This window comes from Miniopterus schreibersii, assembly GCF_964146895.1.
Source record: "Miniopterus schreibersii genome assembly, chromosome: 11".
NCBI classification, from domain to species: Eukaryota; Metazoa; Chordata; class Mammalia; order Chiroptera; family Miniopteridae; genus Miniopterus; species Miniopterus schreibersii.
The window spans coordinates 40,064,282-40,083,955 of NC_138111.1; the positions used below are offsets into that span (position 1 = coordinate 40,064,282).

Sequence of the window (19,674 nt, forward strand, 5' to 3'; positions counted from 1 at the left end):
TCCTTCCTTCCTTCTTTCTTCCTTTCTTTCTCTTTCTCTGCCTCCTGACCTTACAATGAATCTTTTAGGTAACAGTCTTAAAAAACAAAAGAGGCAGTGATGATATAGAATCATGGAATTTGGAAGCTGGAAAGAGCCCCCAAGGACAAAAGCGTGCAGCCACCCTGTGCAGTGTCCCCTCCTCTACGCACACAAACCCATCCAGTCCAAGCGGGATGCCGAGAAGGAGGCCTGGGGGGAAGCGGGACTCTGGGTCCCAGCTCTCGCTTTTCAGCCAGCCAGCAAAGGACCCTAAACGAATCACTTCACACTTGGTTAACTCTCAGTGAGCCCCTGGTTGACCTTGAGGGAAGCATTTAACCTTCAGTTTTCTCATCTGGAGAATGAAGTTCAGTGAGATCATTGCAAGAGCCTCTTTCTGTTGGATACATTCTGTCCTTTCTTGATGCTGTACCCAAAGCTAAAATAATGTGTATTTCTCTCTCAACTGAGTCCGTTGCTCTAAGAAAACTCAATATAAACAAAAACCTTGAATTGTCAAAGAAGTTAGTTAGGGGACTGGTATTCATATTATGAAAGCACCCGTTTCTCTTAGAGACCTAAGTTTTCTTTAAATAGCTATTAAATATATTTTTACTTTATGACAATTAAATTTTTACAGAACTTTTTAGGAATGTGTTTGATGAAAAGTCCATTGTGCCCCTCAATAATCACCACACTCAACTTTACTATGCCTCTTCCACTGACCCCGTTTATAGCCTTAGCAATCTCCTGCCATCATTTATGTATTATCCTCAAGTCCTCGTATGGCCTCCACCCCTATTCTATCCTCCGAGCCACACGGCCAGCACCATTCTCTCCTGCACTAACTGAATCTTTATCTCGTTGCTCCCCATCTTTGCCTCCCGCTTCTCCCTCCAGCTGACTCCTGTAGCTCATCCTGGAATCTGATAGAGTTCACTCTGGAACAAGTGACTCAAGCTCATTCAAGCTCAACATCAAGACAGCACAAGCCATGATTAATTTCATTTTAGCCACAAATATTTTCTGCCTTCCTCTGATGCTTACTTGAAAGAACAATCTCAGAGCCTCATGCAGAGGGCCCTACCAAGCACTTTTAACTATTGATATTCCAAGGAGGAGAAATTCGTAAGTATGGGCTTCACAGCTCAAAGTGGACGATGCTTAGCCAATGGTGAGACGGTACCGTGGGACTGAGGGGGGCGTCCAGGAGTCTTTTTAGTTCAGAAGCAGATGAATTTAAGCATGCAGACTGCTATACCAAAGTCCAGCAGCATGAGAATTAAATTCGTGGACAGAATAAATTGATGAGGGATTATTATCATTTATACATGTTTAATTAAAGTTAAACATGTATAAATGATAATAAAAAATAAAATAAAATGAGCTCTGCTCTGAAAATCAACATTGTTGCGGTTTCAGTTGTTTTGAAAGGGAATTGTATTCAAAACCAAGTTTTAACACTGAAGCTCGCCCCATTCCTGGCTTCTCTCTGAGTTTCAACGTTGGAATAAATTCTCTCAATGGTCCACAAGTGATACATATTTTTACATTTTCACAGAGACAAATCAAATTAGGAATTTTATGAACAAGAAAAATAGAATTTCTCACCTGAGTAAAGTATTTTCTTTCAAAAAAGTGCCACAAAACTCTAGGATGCTATTGATTTGTTGGTCAGCAAGGAAGCAATGCTGTTTGTAATTAACTTCTCAAAAAATGTGCAACATTCCTATGCAGGAAAGGGATCCATTTTCCATGAGGTGTCGCAATGCTTCAAAAATCTTGCTAAAAATATATCTTTCAATTCTAAATCTGGCTTTTAATGGAGTATATTCTACCTTTTGCCACACAAGTTAAGAACCTCAGGAATTTTCTCATCTATGATCAGTGGGGTTTGACTTTTACATGCCTATACCCCAATGTCAATGGTCAGGACTTTTTTATAAATGGAAATCCCATTTGAAGACAGGAAGTCGATTCAGTATGGAAGCAAAATGAATCATTTTTCTGAAGAAGAGCAGACATACACTTCCAGCATTTATTTAACTTGGAATAAGGCTGTAATCTGTGGTATCATTCCTAGTAGGACACTCTAGCATTTTCCTAAAGTTGCTAAGGTTTAACAGTTTTCATGAAATATTAGCTCCATGCACAGCAAAACTTTTCTCCAGAGAGGTAAAGTGACTTGCCTACATTGACAGCTGGTGACAGGAAAAAATGAATTTCCTGATTTTTAATATAGTTTCAAAGTCACACAATCAGAGAAAACAGAAGAAGGTATCTTCATTTTCTAGTTAACTTTCTATGGTTTTGGCTGTGGCTGCTGTTTTAACATAGAAGAATTCTCAAGTTCAAATCTCGTTAATTTTAATTCCTTTTCTGTTTCCCTCTCCACAACTTCAATTTTTTTTTAAAAGGAGTTTTAAGGTATTTACTGATATACATTCTATGATAACTTTTAAGTTTTAAAGTTACATATATTTTTAGTTCACTCTGTTGATTTCAGCTACATTAAAGCCAAAATTGGCTCTTTTAAAATTCAGAATGACAGTTTACCTGGTCTTTTACTACGTTCACACGTGGGTAATATAATTACTTTATTTACTTTGGCACATCTAAAAATCATTGCAAATATGGTAAGTTTTAATTGTTCATGGAAATCAATTTATATGCAAACAACTTAAAATCTATTTTCATTCCCTACAATTTGAATTTTTACATTTCAGATTTGCTTGTGCCGCAACGTGATGTGAAGTCTGATTGCTAATTGCTTAAATACATAAAGTAGTTTCAAGAGGCACAGAGCTACAAACAGTTTTCGTACAGGTGTTGTGCGAATACGGGAAGGTGTGCGGAAGACAGCCAGCCTGTGTTCCGGCGTATTCACAGGCCACTGATGACGGCTGATGAGAACTGGGGCTCATGGTCATTATTATGCTACTTGGCATGTACAAAAAAGTAAAGAAGAGAGTGATACGAAGCTGTGTTTATTCTCTTTACTTCTTACCTTCAGAATGCAATTTCAGAAAAGCCCCTGAGAGGTAAGCTCCTTGGGATGGACTTGCTGATACCCTGAGCACTGATCGTTGTGCGAGTCTGCCGCCTCTTACCAGTTTTCAAGGTTAGGATTATAGAATTTGAAGATGGAGGGCCCCTAAAAAAGTATCCAATCACTCCCAGTCACTGAATAGATGAGAAAACTAAGGTCCAGGAAGACCAAGTGACATGTCCAATGTCACACAGCTAGTTAGTAACAAAGGTAAGAAGAGAACCCAGGGGTCTGGATCCATAGGCCAGCGCTTCCTCTCCTAATTCCCCTCCAAGGTCCCATATTGATTTCTAAGTTGTACCTTTTAGGTAGTTAATTCAAGGCTTCCTGGGTTCTAATGCAATGGTCTATCAGACGGTTACAGCAAAAAAACATGGTAAAGTCCGAAGTTTAAAGAGGAGCAATGAGTTGGGTCTCTGAAGCCTGGATTTCTTCTGTTCACTATCCGTTGCCATGATCAAGTTCTTCAGCCTTCCTGAGCCTGAGGGTCCTCAACTGTAAAACAGAAAGATAATGGGAAGGTCAATTGCATAGTGTAATGGGACACAGCTGACATAGGATGGTGTTCAATAATAACTGTTCAATCTGAACTGATCGACTGATTGGATAATTGAGGCACCCAAGTAAATGGCAGCACAGGACTAATAAAACCACTTCAAACCTGATTCGTTCTCTGGAAAAATTATTCCAATGTACCCACTCAGTCAAGAAATATTTATTCAACACCTACTATGAGCCAGCCGGGCACTGTGCTAGGTACAAGGGATGAAATAGCAGCATAAACACAGGGTCTCTACTCTTAGCAATTTTACAGACTAATGGAGAAGACAGAGGAGTGGACAGGCAATGACCTTTTATAATGACCTAACACAAAGGAGGGGACCTTGACCTAGACCAAGAGGATTTGGGAAGGTTCTCCAGAGGAAGCCATTTGTGAGCTGAGACCTGACAGAAAAGCAGGAGTTACCCATACTGAGAGCAATAGGGAAGCAGTCCAGGGACTAAAAATACAATGTGAAGATTGGAGGTAAAGGAGTTTACCTCTAGTCAATTGTGCTCTGGTTAGAATGCAAAGCTTGAGGCTGCAGAATAGGCTGAGGCCAGATCTGATAGGCCATTGAATGTACTTTTCCTAATAGCAATAGAAAACTGAAAAAATTTAAGTTACAAAGTGAAACAGTAACATAAATGGCTTTTTCAATGAGGAATCAGATTTTTTCCTTAACTTTTGAGTTTTTCCAGTGACATGAACATATCAATGCATGTTCATTTCAATTTTAAAATAACTCATTCCCTTTTGTCCATAATCCATGTAACTCATTAGTCAAACTATAACCACCCCCACTGGACTTTCATTTAAAAAAAAATTACATAGGCAAGTTGATCAATTTTAGTCACAGTGGCAGGAGGGTCCACAATCACAAGTGACCAATAGGGATCAGAAAATATTTATGGAATAAATCCATGCACTGCAAAATGTTAAACATTTCCAGCATTTGAATTAAAAAGAAAAGACAGGAAGGATTGGGTAAGAAACCAGAGTAAATAGCAAAAAAAGAAATGAGAAAATATCATACTCTACACTGTGAGCCTATTAAAACCACCACGCCCAGTCTATCTGAAAGCTCTGGACAGCTGGGGCACCACTAACAAGCTTTGCCAGATAAACCAGGTCATGCCCAGCAAATGGGGCCTCAATGGAAAAAAAAGTTAAACTGTGTTTGCCAAAAGTGATGCCATGACCAGCAAACTTTTCCTGAACCTCAGCCTAGAATTTGGCTCTGCCAATGCCCCCAACAGCTGTGGTTCTGTCCCAAGGCTGGTGAGTCTAGGTCCATCTCCTTTGTTTTGGGGGCCAGGAAGGGGGCCATGCTTTTATATCAGAAACCCTCTTGTAAACCAGAGACCCACACCATCAAGGAAATCCTAAATTCCATGGGTTTTATCTGTCATTATAAAATCCATGAACTAATTTCTAGCCAGCTTTATTTGAACATGTTCTACACATTTAAAAACTATAAAACAAATAGGAACAGCAATCGCTTGCAGTTATGGAGCATTTTTCCTTCTAAAAGCTCAAAGCTTCAGAAGCTGAGCACAATGTTCTTTGGGAAAAGCACTCCCTTCAAGCTAAAGATGTCATTTAATCAAATAAAAGGATTTATGAACCACAGACAAGAAGGATGGTAGCAGATGTGGGGGGAACGAGCTGAGCATCAGAGGCCTTCAAGTGGAAATGTGAAAAATAGTAACAACAGAAAGAGTCCTTCGGGGTTAGAAATGTGACAACCGTCTAGGAGATGGGAATAAGATAGTAGGAAAGGGCTCTTTGCTACTTCTGTTAAATTCTAACTTTTAGCACTTAGTTGCTGAATTGCATATATAATACATACCCTTTAAAACATTATTTATTTTAAAAAGAAACCACAATTCAATAAAAATGGGCAGAGGACCTGAGTAAACATTTATCAAAAGAGGACATACAGGTGCCAACAGACATGTATATGAAAAGATGGTCAGCATCACTAATCATCAGAGAGATACAAATTAAAACCATGTCAGATGGCTATCAGTAAGTCAACAAACAACAAGCGTTGGTGAGGGTGTGGAGAAAAGAAAACCCTCGTGCACTGTCGAAGGGGTTGCAAATTGGGGCAGCCACTGTGTAAAACAGTATGGAGTTGCCTCAAAAAATTAAAAAGGGAGCTGTCTTATGACCCAGCAATGCCACTCCTGGGTGGTTATCTGAAGAAATACAAAACACTAATTTGAAAAGATATACGCACCCCTATGTTCATTGTAGTGTTATTTACAATAGCCAAGATGTGGAAGCAGCCCAAGTGCCCATCAGTAGACAATCGGATAAAGAAGAGGTGGTACATACATGCAAAGGAATATTACTCATCCATGAAAAGAATGAGAGCTTACCATTTGCAACAACACAGATGGACCTAGAGGGTATTATGCTAAGTGAAACAAGTCAGACAGGGAAAGACAAATGCCATTTGATTTCGCTTATATGTGGAATCTAAAGAACAAAATAAAAAAAGAGAAACGGATGCCTAGATACAGAGGACAGACGGATGGTTGCCAGATGGGAGGGGGCTGGGGGGCTCGGTGAAAAAGGTGAAGGGATGCAGAAGTACAAATTGGCAGTCACATGATAGTCATGGGCATGTAAAGTACACCATAGGGAATGTAGTCAATAATATTGTAATAATGATGCCAGGTGGGTACTAGACTTACTGGGGGATGACTTTGTAAATTATATAAATGTGTAACTACTATGCTGTACACCTGATACTAATTCAAAATAATATTGAATGTCAACTATAATTTAAGAAATAAAATAAAATTTAAAACAAACATTATATATACAGCACAAGTTTATTGCCTCCAAATTTGGAAAATACAGATAAAGAAAAATGAAATGAGGTCATTCCAGCACTAAAATATAATCACAGTTAACACTTTTGTATCTATCTTTCCAAATTTCTGTTGTTTAAGTTTCTTCACTTTCTCTTTATTTATAACTATATACACATGATCTCATTTTTATAAAATATAAACTAATATATTCACATTTATGTTTAAAATAGGATCATACTGCACATACCATTTCAGAAACTTTCTATTCTTAAAAATCATGAACATCACCCCCTGGAATATCAATTTGATGAAGGTAGAGACTGTTTTGCTGTTTCCTTAACATCAACAACAGTACCTCAGTGTAGGCGTCCAATAAATATCTAGTGACTGAATGAATAATGAGCTAATATTCCTCCAGGTCAATTAAGCATAGATATTTATGAACATGGCATATTAATGTATAATATGCATAATAAAACATTCATACAATTACCATCCTAGCACTGCCATCTGCATGTGCCAATCCTACCCATCTCAGGTCAAAACTACCCCCTTATCAAACCAGTTCAGCCTCCCCTCGGTTCCTCCTCCCAGCTCTCCCTCCTCTGACTACCGTGGACTGTTCTTTCCTCTTTTTGGCACTTAGTATTCTCCATCTTGTTTTATAGATATTTCAGTCCATGTTTCTTCATCTCGATATAGTGTAGTTTTAGTATGATATTGATGTCTAGTTTATCTTTGTGATAATAATAGCAAAAATAACTCCATGCATGTAGTTATTGTTTTATATGTGTCAGGGGCTATACTAAGTGTTCTGTGTGCATTATATGATTTAATATTATTGATAACCACATAAAGTAAGTATAGTAGTGGCCAGGTCCTAACTGCCTGTCACTGTGAAAGCCAAACTAACAAGACAGGTGCTGAGGTAAAGGAAAGAAGTTTATTCCAATGGCCAGCAATTGGGGAGATAGGAGACTTTTTTGTCCTCAAAAACCCATCTCACCCTCTCAGTGCAGCCCAGGGTTTTTATAAGGAGGGAGAGGGAAAGCAGAATGAAGAAATCAGGGGAAGGGAATATGTGTAGAGAGTACAAAGGGGGGTATTGGTGATTTGCTGTCCTGGAATTTGAGTCCCTGTGGGGATCTTGATGAATGTTTTTATTACTGGCCCCCAGAACAGGATGGTCAGTGTTCTGAAACCGGTTAAGTGGTGACCAGGTGTGTGTTGTGCCAGTGTTTCTAAGACCTAATAGACCATCCTTCACATTCCTGGTGGCCAGGTGTGTAAGTTCAGGGCTGGGTTAAAAGTCTCTTTTTCTGCCTGATCAACTAAGAACTGCAACAAAATCTTAGCCATAGCATAAAATTAAATTTATAGTTAACTAATTAATTACACATTCTGTAAGTGAAAGGGTGGGAAAGAGAAAGAGAGAGAAGGGAAAAACAAAAACCATATTTTTATTCTCCCCTTATACCCCTATCAATAACAAAATACCACAGACTGGGTGGCTTAAACAACTTATTTGTTTCTCACAGTTCTGGAGGTTGGAAATCCAAGATCAAGGTGTAAGTAGGGTTGGTTTCCTCTGAGGCCTGTTTCCTTGGCTTGAATGTGGCTGCCCTGTTGCTGCCTTTCACATGGTTGTTTCTCTGTGCATGTGCACCCCTATGGCTCTTCCTCTTCTTATAAGAACACTAGTCACATTGGATTAGGGCCCCACCACAATAGCCTTATTTTAACATAATTACCTCTATAAAGACTTTATTTCCAAATATGAGGTACTGATGGTTGGGACCTTAACTTATGAATTTGGGGGGACACAATGCAGCTCATAACAGAGGAATCGTTTTATAGATGAGTTATCTGAGCCTCAGAAAAGCAAAGTGACTTGCCCAAGGCTGAAATGAGCCTTGCACTCAAATCCCTCTTTCCACAGTCTGTTCTCTGGAGCCTCTGTCCACCTGCATCCTCACCACTCACCTACTCAGATCATCTGCAGCGGTGCCTGTTGAACATTGTAGGTGCTCTATGAATTCTTGTTGAATGAACAATGACACACGCACAAGAATGAAGCATCAGTTGATTAATGATGAAAAGATAAGTCCTGAGATTGGGATGCCCAAGTGAATTGGTCTGGGGGCTGAGAGGGAACTGAAAGGACTGATACAGGAACATAGTCCAAAGTGGCCCACCTGATCTTCTTCCATTCAACAGCCAGGAGACATGAGCACCATAAACCTTGCTTCAGACAAAGTTAAAGGCAATTTAGAAAGGAGATTTAGAAATACCAGCCCAAAACAAAAGCATGAACTGGATGGTACCAACAGTGCCTCTTCAGAAGGGCTAAGATATGGTTTGGAGTAATAATCACACTAATAAAAAATCTGGAACCTAGAATAAAAAAGGCCAAAGTGAGAGTTAAATCAGTTAAACAAGATCGTTGGATATTGTAAAAAAGAAACTACAAGTAAAATTCTATCATCTTGAAACAATGAACAGAAACTTGCCACGCTATCAGAAAGTCTTCCTTCGCTATAAACAACAGAGCGATTAAAATAGTAATGCTCTTTCCAGCTTCTCCAGCTTTAAGACTGTAGCAAACACTTCCAGTGCCCTACCCTTAGCCTGAGGCCAGAGATTTTCAACCTTTTTCATCTCATGGCACACAAACTAATTACTAAAATTCTGCAGCACATCAAAAAATATATTTTTTGCTGATCTGACAAAAAATAGGTATAATTTTGATTTACTCAGACCTGATGGCTATTGTTGTGTTGGCTGTTGTCATTTTTTTATTTGACAATCTCAGGGAAAAGAAGTCAGTGCCCCTGACTAAATAGTTAGGTATTGCATGTTTTACAAATTCTTGCCACACTCTGGTTGAAAATCACTGCCCTAGGCCCTTACCAGTCAGTCTCACTTCCAGGTGCAGTACCTGCGTGCCTCTGTCAGCGGACTTTCTCTGATCCCCGGAGCCTACTCTGCTTTTGCCTGTGACAGACCAGCAATGCCAGGGAATTAAAAGGAGCAGCCCTTAACCACTCACTGGCAGGAGCTGATGGATAAAAGCCCGAATCCCTCAACACTCCAGTAGAGTAACCCGGGGGTACAGAGTCCACTCTGCCTCTCAGAGCTCCCCAAAGCCTCAGTTGCCCCCAGTGGGAAATTGCTTGATTACACATTACCTACTGGCTGTCTTACCTTCCCTGCTTCAGCTTCTCACTCCACCATGAATGTTTCCTGGTATCACTTCCCGAATAGTTTACTTGCGCCTAAATCTTTGTCTCAGAGACTTGCTTCTGTAGAAGAAAGTAAGTCACTCCTTTGGGGCAGAACATGAACACAGATGCCGAATCCATCTGCCCCTTACACAAAGCCTTCTCCTACATGACATCTCCCTGTCTGAGAAAGTTAGCAGAGGGAGGCAGGTAAGGAAATCGTCTTGAACATACTCACAGAATGTGAGATCATCTCCCAGTAAAGTTCCCTCATCTTAAAAATAAAACTGTATTCCAGTGTCCCAACCTTAAGATAAACTTTCCAAAGTGATTATTTTAAATGTAGGCCTGCCACTAAAGGGTACACCCAAAAAACTTCTATGGTCATAGAAATTTGGAAAAATGCTTGGTCAAACAGAGTCAATCAGGATTTTTATAGCAGGAATTCATTTGATCTTTTGTATGGTAAGGAGTACCCAAAATACCAAAGAAGGGGACAGAGTATGGTGTATCTCCCAGGTTATTTGTCTAAGAGCCTCTAGAGAGGCCAGGGGTCCGCAGAACACACAGAGGGAAATGCTGCCTGTCTCTGAAATAATCCACAGGACACCCTCCACAGTCCAGTCTTGGCCTCCCTACTCAGCCCCCAGCTCCACCACTCCTTTCTTTTATCTGCCCCATCTGCTTCCCAGGCTTCAACAAAAAAGTGGTCCTCAGGATATTCCAAACCCATCTGGGTTTCGTGACTGGGCCTTTGTGTATGCTGCTTCTCTGCCTGGAAGGCCATCTCTCACTTCCCACCTGGTGAAATTCCCTTGGTTGTTCTTTCCAGGCATGGCCCGGGGTTACTTCCTATGGACAAGCTTCTCTAGCAAACCACATCTAATTCATCTTCATGTTCCCAGCATTTTGCATAGGACCCAAAACCTACAAACTATGAATGATCTCAAGGAACATATGAGTAAAATGAAGTATAAGAAGTTCAATGGTGCTGGACAAGCCATACTTCTTTGAGTCCAAAGCCTAGAATAGAATGGGCACCTCTTCCTCATGCTCCAGGTTCATGCCACTATCTCTGTCCACACCCCAGAAATTAGTAATATATTCAGGGAATTTGATTATTATTTTTTAAAAATTGTGATAAAATGCACATAGCATCATCAATTAACCTTCTCAACCATTTTTCAGTGTATAGTTCGGGAATGTTACGTATGTACACTTACATTGTTGGGCAACCAATCTTCAGGTTTCTTTTATCTTTCAAAACTGAAACTATAGCTATGGAACAATAATTTCCCATTCTCCCCTCCCCTCCATCCCCTGGCCACTGCCATTGTACTTTCTATCTCTTTGAATTTGACCACTCTAGATACCTCATTATAAATGAAATCAGATGATATTTTCTTTTTGTGTGCCTGTGACTGGCTTGTTTCAGTTAGCATAATGTTCTCCAGCTTTATCCATGTTGTAGCATGTAATAGACTTTCTTTCCTTTTAAGGGCTGAATAAAATTCCATTATACATATATACCATATTCTGTTTATCCATTCATTCATTGACAGACACTTGGGTTGCTTCCACCTTTTGGCTGTTGTAATGCTGCAGTGAACATGGGTACACAAATATCTCTTTAAGACCTTGCTTTCAATTCTTTGGGTTATCTTTGATGATTCTTTTCTGAGAACATTTATGTTTTTACCTCTATGATTGCAAAGGTACTAAATAATAATATAACCTTTCTCTTGTTAGCTATTACTGGAATAATAAAACCAGCAATTTGGTAAAGAAAAACATTGTGCTAATTAGGACTCTTTGATTACCTGTAACAGAAACCAACATTCGCCAGCCTAAACTGAGGAGATTTATTGGAAAGGTCTGAGGGTATCTGTGGTACCCAGTGGAGAGTCAGCCTCACATGAAGACAGGCACTACTGGGCTGTAGGAACAAGCGGGACCAGAGCTCCAAGTGGCCCTCAGGACCCTCCATCTCTAGGCCCCCACACTCTCCCGTCTCCACGCCTGCTCCATTTTTTTCACTGTGTGCTGGCTTCACCAGGGAGAAAACTGACATCCAATAGCCCTCATTTTCACATCTGTGTCTCCACCCCCTGTAAGAGGCTGGCTTAACTACCTCTCAGTCCCAAATCCAAAATCCCAGGAAAGAACATTTTCGTTAAGTTCCCATCCCACAGATGAAATAAAGCTGGGAAGGCATAGCCAAGTTGTATAAAATGGCTGGTCCCAGTGCAGTGATGTGGATGGATATATGTGTTGGAAAAGGGCAGGCAGTTACCAAAACGTCACAGGTCCAAAATGACAGCAGGCCTGCTAGCCCCTTAGTAGATGGGCTGCTGAGCTAAAGGCGGTGGGATGAGAGGGTGTTCAGCCGTCATCCCTGATCAATGCTTTCATGGGGCTAAGGCGGAGGGGCTGTGTAGGGAGCAGTGAGCTCCAGGGTGGAAAAATACCTTGATCAAAATCCTGCCTCACCGACCAAATGAATCCACAGACAATGAGGCAGGAAAAATGCCTTCTGGCCCTGAGATATCTTTAGATAAGTTTTGTGTCATAGGGCAATTCTAGCAAGTGACTCATGAGAGGGGAAAAAAAAAGAAATAAAAGGTTTCCTACACTATCAAACAAGTCCAGAGACTAAGATTAAAAGGAAATAATAATAACACCTAGACAGATCCTGGACTATAACATTTCCAGGCAAAAATGCCCAAGGTCAGGTACCTCCAAGGCATTTTATTTGAGAATTAGGTGGAGAAAGGCAGTTGGCCACAGGAAGCAGAAAGGAGCATATGAAACTATCACTAAGAATCAAAACTAAACTCACATCACTTGTAGCCTATCTCTGGTAAAATGTTTTTCGTATTTGTTCATCAAATCTGATGGTAAGTGAGTCTTTCCAGCAGTGGTTCTAGGGTGCTGGCGCAAGGAATCTCAGACAGCAAATGAAAAATGGGGGCTGCAAAGTTCAGGGAATACTAGAAAATTAAGTCTTAACTGGCTGCTATACATGTCACGCCAGAGGACAGAGCCTCAGCAAACTGCTGCAGCGACGGAAGGTAATGAGTTTCCCCTCTCCATACACAATTATCAGTGGTGCGTGACAGGGTGTCCTGAAGTTTGGGGGCAAGCAGGGGGTGACGATGAGAGAGAAAGGAAGACCAATAGTGCCTGTAAATTAAAATATTTCTTTAGTAAAGAGCACTCTTCTCAGCCAAGAGCCCAGCTCAAATGACCCTCTTATAGGGACTCACCTAATGTAAACTTCTGCAGCCTGTCAGCTGTAGCCCTTTCAAGGCACTCACCACTTCGGGCAGTTGTGTGTGGGCCTCTCTTATTTCCACAGTGAGATTAGGAACCCCTTGAAGGTGAGAGGGAAGACTTGTTTCCTTTGCTCATCTGTGTATGCCCCACAACATCCACAAGGCCTAATATTAACTGCCTCTAAAATGCCATGCTCTGTGTGACACTGTAACGTTGTATCCCTATAGGATCCTCCCAAACACCCTGCAAAGTGAGGAGGGCTGGCATATATCACCCAAGAAGACACTGAAGCTCAGAGCAATAACTTGCCTCAGTTCACACCATGAAGAGCTGAGATTGAAGCCCAAGTCTACCTAGCTTCCTCCTCACTGCACTGTGCACGTGGCAAATGGTAAATCACATTTTCTAGTAATTATGCTGTAACACTAACAGTAGCTAATTTTATCCAGGACTTTCTCTGATCCCGGTCCTGGGTAGATGCTTTACATGTATTATTGTAATTAACACTCACCACAGCCCAAGAGTTTGGTAATATTATTATTCCTATTTAATAAAGAAAACTGAGGCACAGAGAGATTAATAAAATAGTCTAAACTTTAAAGTAAGTGTGTACTCTCAATCATTATCCTATGTTGACTTCAAAATATAAACACATACACCAGCCAATGTGTTTTGAGCAACAACTCTGCACTAGGCTTGGCAAATTTTTTAATTTAATCCTCACTACAATCCTCAGAACAAAGCAGGTATTCAGTAAATTGTGGAATAAATGAACAACTGAAGATAAAAATAGAGCCACATCTATCACTAATTGCTAAAGTAAGAAAAATCCAGAAACTCCTGTGTTTGCACTGGCAACGCCATGGTCCCAACCTCTGGAGGGCCAGAAAAAAATAAATGAGTATTTGAAACATAAGAGTAATACAGACAACAGTAAAAAAAAATATTTTGGTTTGAAAAATGAGTGTTGTATGAAATTAATAACCCACCCAGTCTGAAACAATACTCCTTTGTTGCTATAGGATCTTAAATGAACTGTGCCAGAAAAGCAGCATTTACAAATAAGACAAACAGAAGCCTTCAACTTAGTCTTGATTTTATATCAGAAAAATAGACCTCCTAAGCAATGACAAATCTTCTATGGATACATCCAGATGAATTAGATTATGATAGGGTAGCCTTGGAAGAGTAGAGAGCACTAGACAAAAATAAACATGTTTGGTCCTACTTCTGGCTTTTCCAGCTTTCTTGGTCATGTGTGCTACCCACTGAATGTTTCTCTGCCAGCCGAGGTTGGGCATGGCCATGTGACTTCCTTGGCCAGTGAAGTATGACCAGCAGTGATGTGTCCCTTTCGGGCAAAAGCTTTAGAATCAGTGCATAGTTTGCACTGTTCTCTCTTTCTGTCATGATGACAGATGTTCTCTCCTCTTCTGTCACGATGACTGATGATGTCCTTGAAGGCATTCATCACCCTGCATTCCCAAGTAAAAATGACACAGAGCAGAACACACACAGTAGAAACACAGCACAAATAGGAAATAAATATGTTGTTTTAGCCACTGAAATGTGTTGATTGTTACTGTAGCATAGTTCACCCAACCCAATTGATATATCAACTAATGAGCTGTGTGAACTTGGGCCAGTCATTTTACCTGGCTCGGTATTATCTTCCTTATCTGTAAATCTAAGGGATTAGCCTAGAACAGGGAGATTTAATCTGGGGTCCATGAATCCCCAATATTATAGGAAATATTGTGTGTGTTTGTGTGTGTGTGTGTGTGTGTGTGTGAGAGAGAGAGAGAGAGAAAGGGAGGGAGGGAGGGAGGGAGGGAGGGAGGGAGGGAGGGAGGGAGGGAGGGAGGGAGGGAGGGAGAAAGGGAGAGAGAAAGAATTCATATTTTTCTGAGGAGAGGGTTCATAGCTTTTTCAAATTTTAAGAGGGTCTGTGTTACTCAAAATGAGGTTAAGAAACTGGGTAATCTCAAAGGTCATTTCTAGCTCAAATCTGCTTTGTAGCATCCAGAGTAGGAAAAAATAGGTAATTAGGTTCCTCTCTGATCTGGTATTTCAGGACTTTCCTTGAGTCAGATTTTATTAAGGTTATTTTCAAATAAGTTTAAAAGTTCTGCTTAATAGGATTGCAAATGTTAAACTCTCAGGAGGTATTCCTGAGTGAAAAGAGGGTATTCAGAGCAATTCTTTTTAAACTAAAGAAAGAAAAGTTCTTCGAGAATTGAAAACAAGGACCCAGATCACATTTGGTGGGTGGTACAGAGTGGGACCTATGCCTGGTGGGAAGAAGAAAGGGTCATTCTTCCAAAAATACATCCCCACACATAAATTAATGCCTGACAGGCCAGAGAGTAATTCTTTAGCTGAAGGCAAAAACTCTCTTAAGTATGAAGATGGTTGAATAGAGTAGCTTAGTAGAGAGAGCCTTAGTTTTACAGATGGACAATGTGGGCTCTAGATGCTCTGTGATGGGCCCCAGATTTCTCATCTATAAAATAGGGACAGTAATACAGTCACAACAGGGAGAGTCCTAGCAGCAAATAGATAATATACTGAAACAGGGTAATTGAGGAGGGTTTAATGAGGGGCAATGTACAAAGCTGAGTTCAGGGTTCAGAGAAACTAACAGGCATGCTGAAGTGCTCTCGGGAGGGTTAAACCAGGGAGTCCTTTGTCACTCCTAGATCTGAAGGCACAAGGAGCAACAACAGCTTCCCCAGAGGAAGACTGTGGACTATAGTCAGGAGACCGTAATTTTCTATAGGAGTGCTAACCAGAGGGGAGACAGCTGATGTTTTCACCGACTAAGTTTCTCCTCTTCTTTCTCCTAGAAGAAAATATCTCTCCTTCATTTGCTGGATCTGGATGGGATTATAAACACATGGCCTGAGCTGGACCAGTCAGGTTCTTTACTCTAGGAATTTGAATTTTCAGGGGATTGACCCGAGTTTGGGAAAATCATTGAAACAAATCAGTGCCGTTAGTGGCACCCCCAAAAGATTGCTCATTTATTCCTGCCTCCTACAGATCCCCAGATAAGCCTGAACTCCCATCTGCTGAGGTCTGGTTGCTCGGCACTTCCTTTCATCCCCTGAGCTACCCTGTGCGCATCCTTTTAATTCATTATTCTTTGGCTTAAGTTAGTTAGCTAGACCAGACCACATGTTTGAGGATTAACAAGAACAATGACTTGGCCGAGGTTTTAGCATGCTTTCACTTCAGTGTACCCCCAAACCAGCAATCAGCAGTGCAAATGCTATACGCCTGGGGAGAATGCATTTGAGTGCGTGGGTCCTGGTCCTTCATAGAGGCACTGCTGGGGTTCGGATGACAGGGCACCCCGTGTGAAGGAAGAATCCTGTCTTTTACACCTTTACCCTGGAGTAGGGACCAAGTCAGCTTTCAAGGGTCTAACCACGGCCGTGTAAGAACAGCTTTGCTACTCCACAGTGCTACCGCTCCCATCAGCCTCCATTGGGCCTGTAGCAGGCGGCGAGGCCACGTCATATCACTGTGGGTTTAAAAGCCCATCTCTGTCCCTTGTGACCGAGCGTATTGACAGGCACAGCAGATGAATTCTAGTTCCTCCGTAATCTGAGTCCGACTTCCTTTCTGTATTATTACCCAATGTTCCCTTTCACCTGCTCTACAGGATTATTATGGGGAAAATACGTTTGTGCATGAATAGTGATAATAGTATTATCACTAATCCTCTTAACATATTACCTAGGTAAGTATTATTTTCCCATTTTATAGGTGAGGGAATGAAAGCTCAGATAGGAAGTCAGCACTCCTACGCTGCAGCACTGGAATTCAAACCCAGGTCTCTTTGACTTCAAGGCCCACACTCTGGCCTATGCCCTTCTGCCCAGTTTCTGACTCCAATTCTGATTCTAAGTCTTTTGTGTCCTTGGTTAAGTCACTCCCTTTTCTGGGCTTCTTTGTAAATACATCATTATATCTTTCCACAAGATTGCTGGGACGAGATGCCTAGGGAATAGGCGACAGTGTTGGGTTAGGTGACAGATCATTTCTGATTCTGGGAAACCAGGCAGCAGCTATTTCTATTCCTTTTGCATTCTGCACTGGCTACTATTTTAAAAAAAAAAAAAAAAAAAAAGGAACACAAACATTCTATCTTTGGTTTGGCGTTGGAAATTCTCCTATCCACGCTCAGCTAATGAAAAATCCCAGGTGTTTCTAGCTATCTTATCTCTCCGTGCATGTCTATATTTCTTTCTACATTTTCTCTCTCTGGGCATTTCTATATTTCTTTCTACACTCTCAGTGGCAGCTTCTCTTTTCACATTACTCCCCAAGTATCTCCTACATCACCATCATCAGCCTACGATATTTAATGTTAGATTAAAACTTACCTTATGCCCTAAAGTTGCCAGAAACTTAAATGGTTCCTTTTGTCCTAGTTCTTGAACCCCAGGTTATTCAGGTGGCCGGCATCGAATAGGAGAGAAAGGCGAGCTTCTGTGACCCAGGAACCAAGCTGCATCAGAGAACCCATCTTTTTTAGAACAAAATCTTAAATCAAGCAACCCTGCAACACAGAGGCCCTTCTCCCAAGTGTTGGTTTTCATCTCAAAGAAAATAATTGGATTTTTGCACTGAGCTCCGACTGCCAGCTGCATGGCCATAAAATCATTAACTCCTCCAGAGCATTTTATCTCTGCAGGAGAAAGAAGAAAAGGAGAAGCACATCACCCAGGGCCAAGCAAAAAGGAAACATTTTTAAAGTGATGCAACATAAATTCCACCAACACGGCATCTATCTCATCCAGCTTGGAATTATGGTCCGCATTTGAGGATAAAAGCCAGAGAACCTGGAGCAGAGCAGCTTTCCGCCTCCAGGAGCAACCCTGTACATCACCCAGCGGCTGCCGGGAAGGGCCTGGAATTCCAGCTCCAGCCACAGCTTTCTCTCCCGACTCTTGGCTTTCACCTCCGTTTCCAAGAGGTCAGCGCCCACCAAGTGAGAGACAAACCGGTCTCTCCACTTCCTCTGCTTACATCTGCTCTCTGCTCAGGGGGGCTTTTAAAGGCTCACAAGATCCTCCCAGGTCAACGTGCATCAAACACCTCCCGAAGAAAAGGTAGGGGCTGGGGAAATGCAGAGGAGAATGCAACATGGCCTCTGTCCCCAGAAGCCTCCAACTGAGCACTTTGAATTAAAAAGGGTGGTAGAGAAGTGGGAAACACATATGGATAAATAGGGGTCAACTGAGTGTGTCTCTGTCTGGAGAACTGTGCAACAAGGACCCTCTACAGGCTTCTCATTGCAGTTATTTTTAATTTTCTTACATATGGAAACAAGGCCCAACAGAAATGAACTCTTCCCTTCTGTTCAATGACTTAAGGCTCAGTCAGATTTCAGGCTGATGAGAAAACTTCCAAGTGTGTGACTAGTTATGGGTATCATTCCAAATTCTTTTGGAGTCGCCCCCAGAATTAGCTATGCGATACAAACTTGAGCTCGTGGAAGCCAGGTCTCGTCTCTCTAATGAGACTAACCTCATAAAGTCAATAGACCAGATAAAAGTCAAAGTTTGAGGAAAATAGCTAAAGCTTAGGGAGTATCTTTGAGAGACTCCCATTTTTTTAACTCAACTTTGGCTGCACAATCCTTCAAATTTAGAGGTCACATCTTGCCACTTGTTTTAAACATTATTTTTCAACTACTTTGGTTATGACAGTTGAGGTTAGCACCTCTTTGTGAACAGCTGCTCACCATTAGTAGAGGAGCTATTCCTCTCTGCACCTGGGGAGGTCCTGAGAAACAGGCTTCCTTCCTCTTCCCCATCAATCAGAGTGAGTTGACCTTGGCCTTGCATCCTTTTGATCACATCTTCCTTCCATCCTTAGAAGGTTAATCCTTAAAAATAATTTTCAAAACATATTTCCCTTGAGAAGTTTTCACAAGTGAAATGAGTTTTCCTTGCCATTCTCTTGGAGGTTTAATATTTGAATGTAAGGAATTTTGGAGGAATGGGGCCTGTAGTTGAAGAACTTGGAAGCCAGCCTTCCAGTGACTGTCCTAAATTATGTTAGTGAGCACCAGTCACCATTAGGGATTTTTCATAATCACTATGAAAAGAGAACCACAAAAGTCTAATGTCAGCCAGGAAATAAGATTACATTTGGGCAGATGGTTAATATTACGGGGAAGGATATCCAGATTCATGATTTTCTTTTTCCGTAACAGCAATATCAACAAAACAAGACAACCCTTCTCGGGCAATTGAGGTGAAGAACTCATGGTGTTCATATTTAGGCTGACCTCATGGCTAATTTCTCAGTCAACCTTCACCTATTGACCATCACCAAATGTCTAGATTGTTCCTATGACAAGACTTATATTTTCTGCCTAATGGGTTGTTTTATTCAACTGCTGGCTTCCACATTCATCAGGGTCATTAAATTTGTTTCTTGAATCTAGCAAAGTCAAACATTGCACTTGGATTTACACTTTTTCCTCTAAAGATAATTAATGTTTTAAAATGTCCCCTCTGAATTATGACCATGAACAGTTAGTTACACATAGTGTTAGACTGATAGTAGTTTTTTCATCCCAAATAATCTACCCATGTGTTGGTTGATGCAACAGTCCACATCTGCTAAAGGAATGTAAAGCAGTTCCAAATTATGCCTGTCTGAGTATTCTGGACAGTGTAGAAAGTGGAGGCACCACTATGGAGAATATTACAAAGAGCG

General features: G+C 41.0%; 1 protein-coding gene across 1 annotated transcript in view; it reads right to left on the minus strand.

The window, feature by feature from the left end:
* Positions 1-1,822: 1,822 nt before the first annotated feature.
* The window catches only part of CFAP95 (cilia and flagella associated protein 95), a 117,852-nt gene continuing 100,000 nt past the window's right edge, over positions 1,823-19,674 (minus strand). Inside the window, exon 6 of the mRNA XM_081151824.1 lies at positions 1,823-3,565. Coding sequence (XP_081007950.1) covers positions 3,512-3,565 — 54 coding nt within the window. The 3' untranslated portion in view covers positions 1,823-3,511. The remainder of the gene's footprint in view (positions 3,566-19,674) is intronic.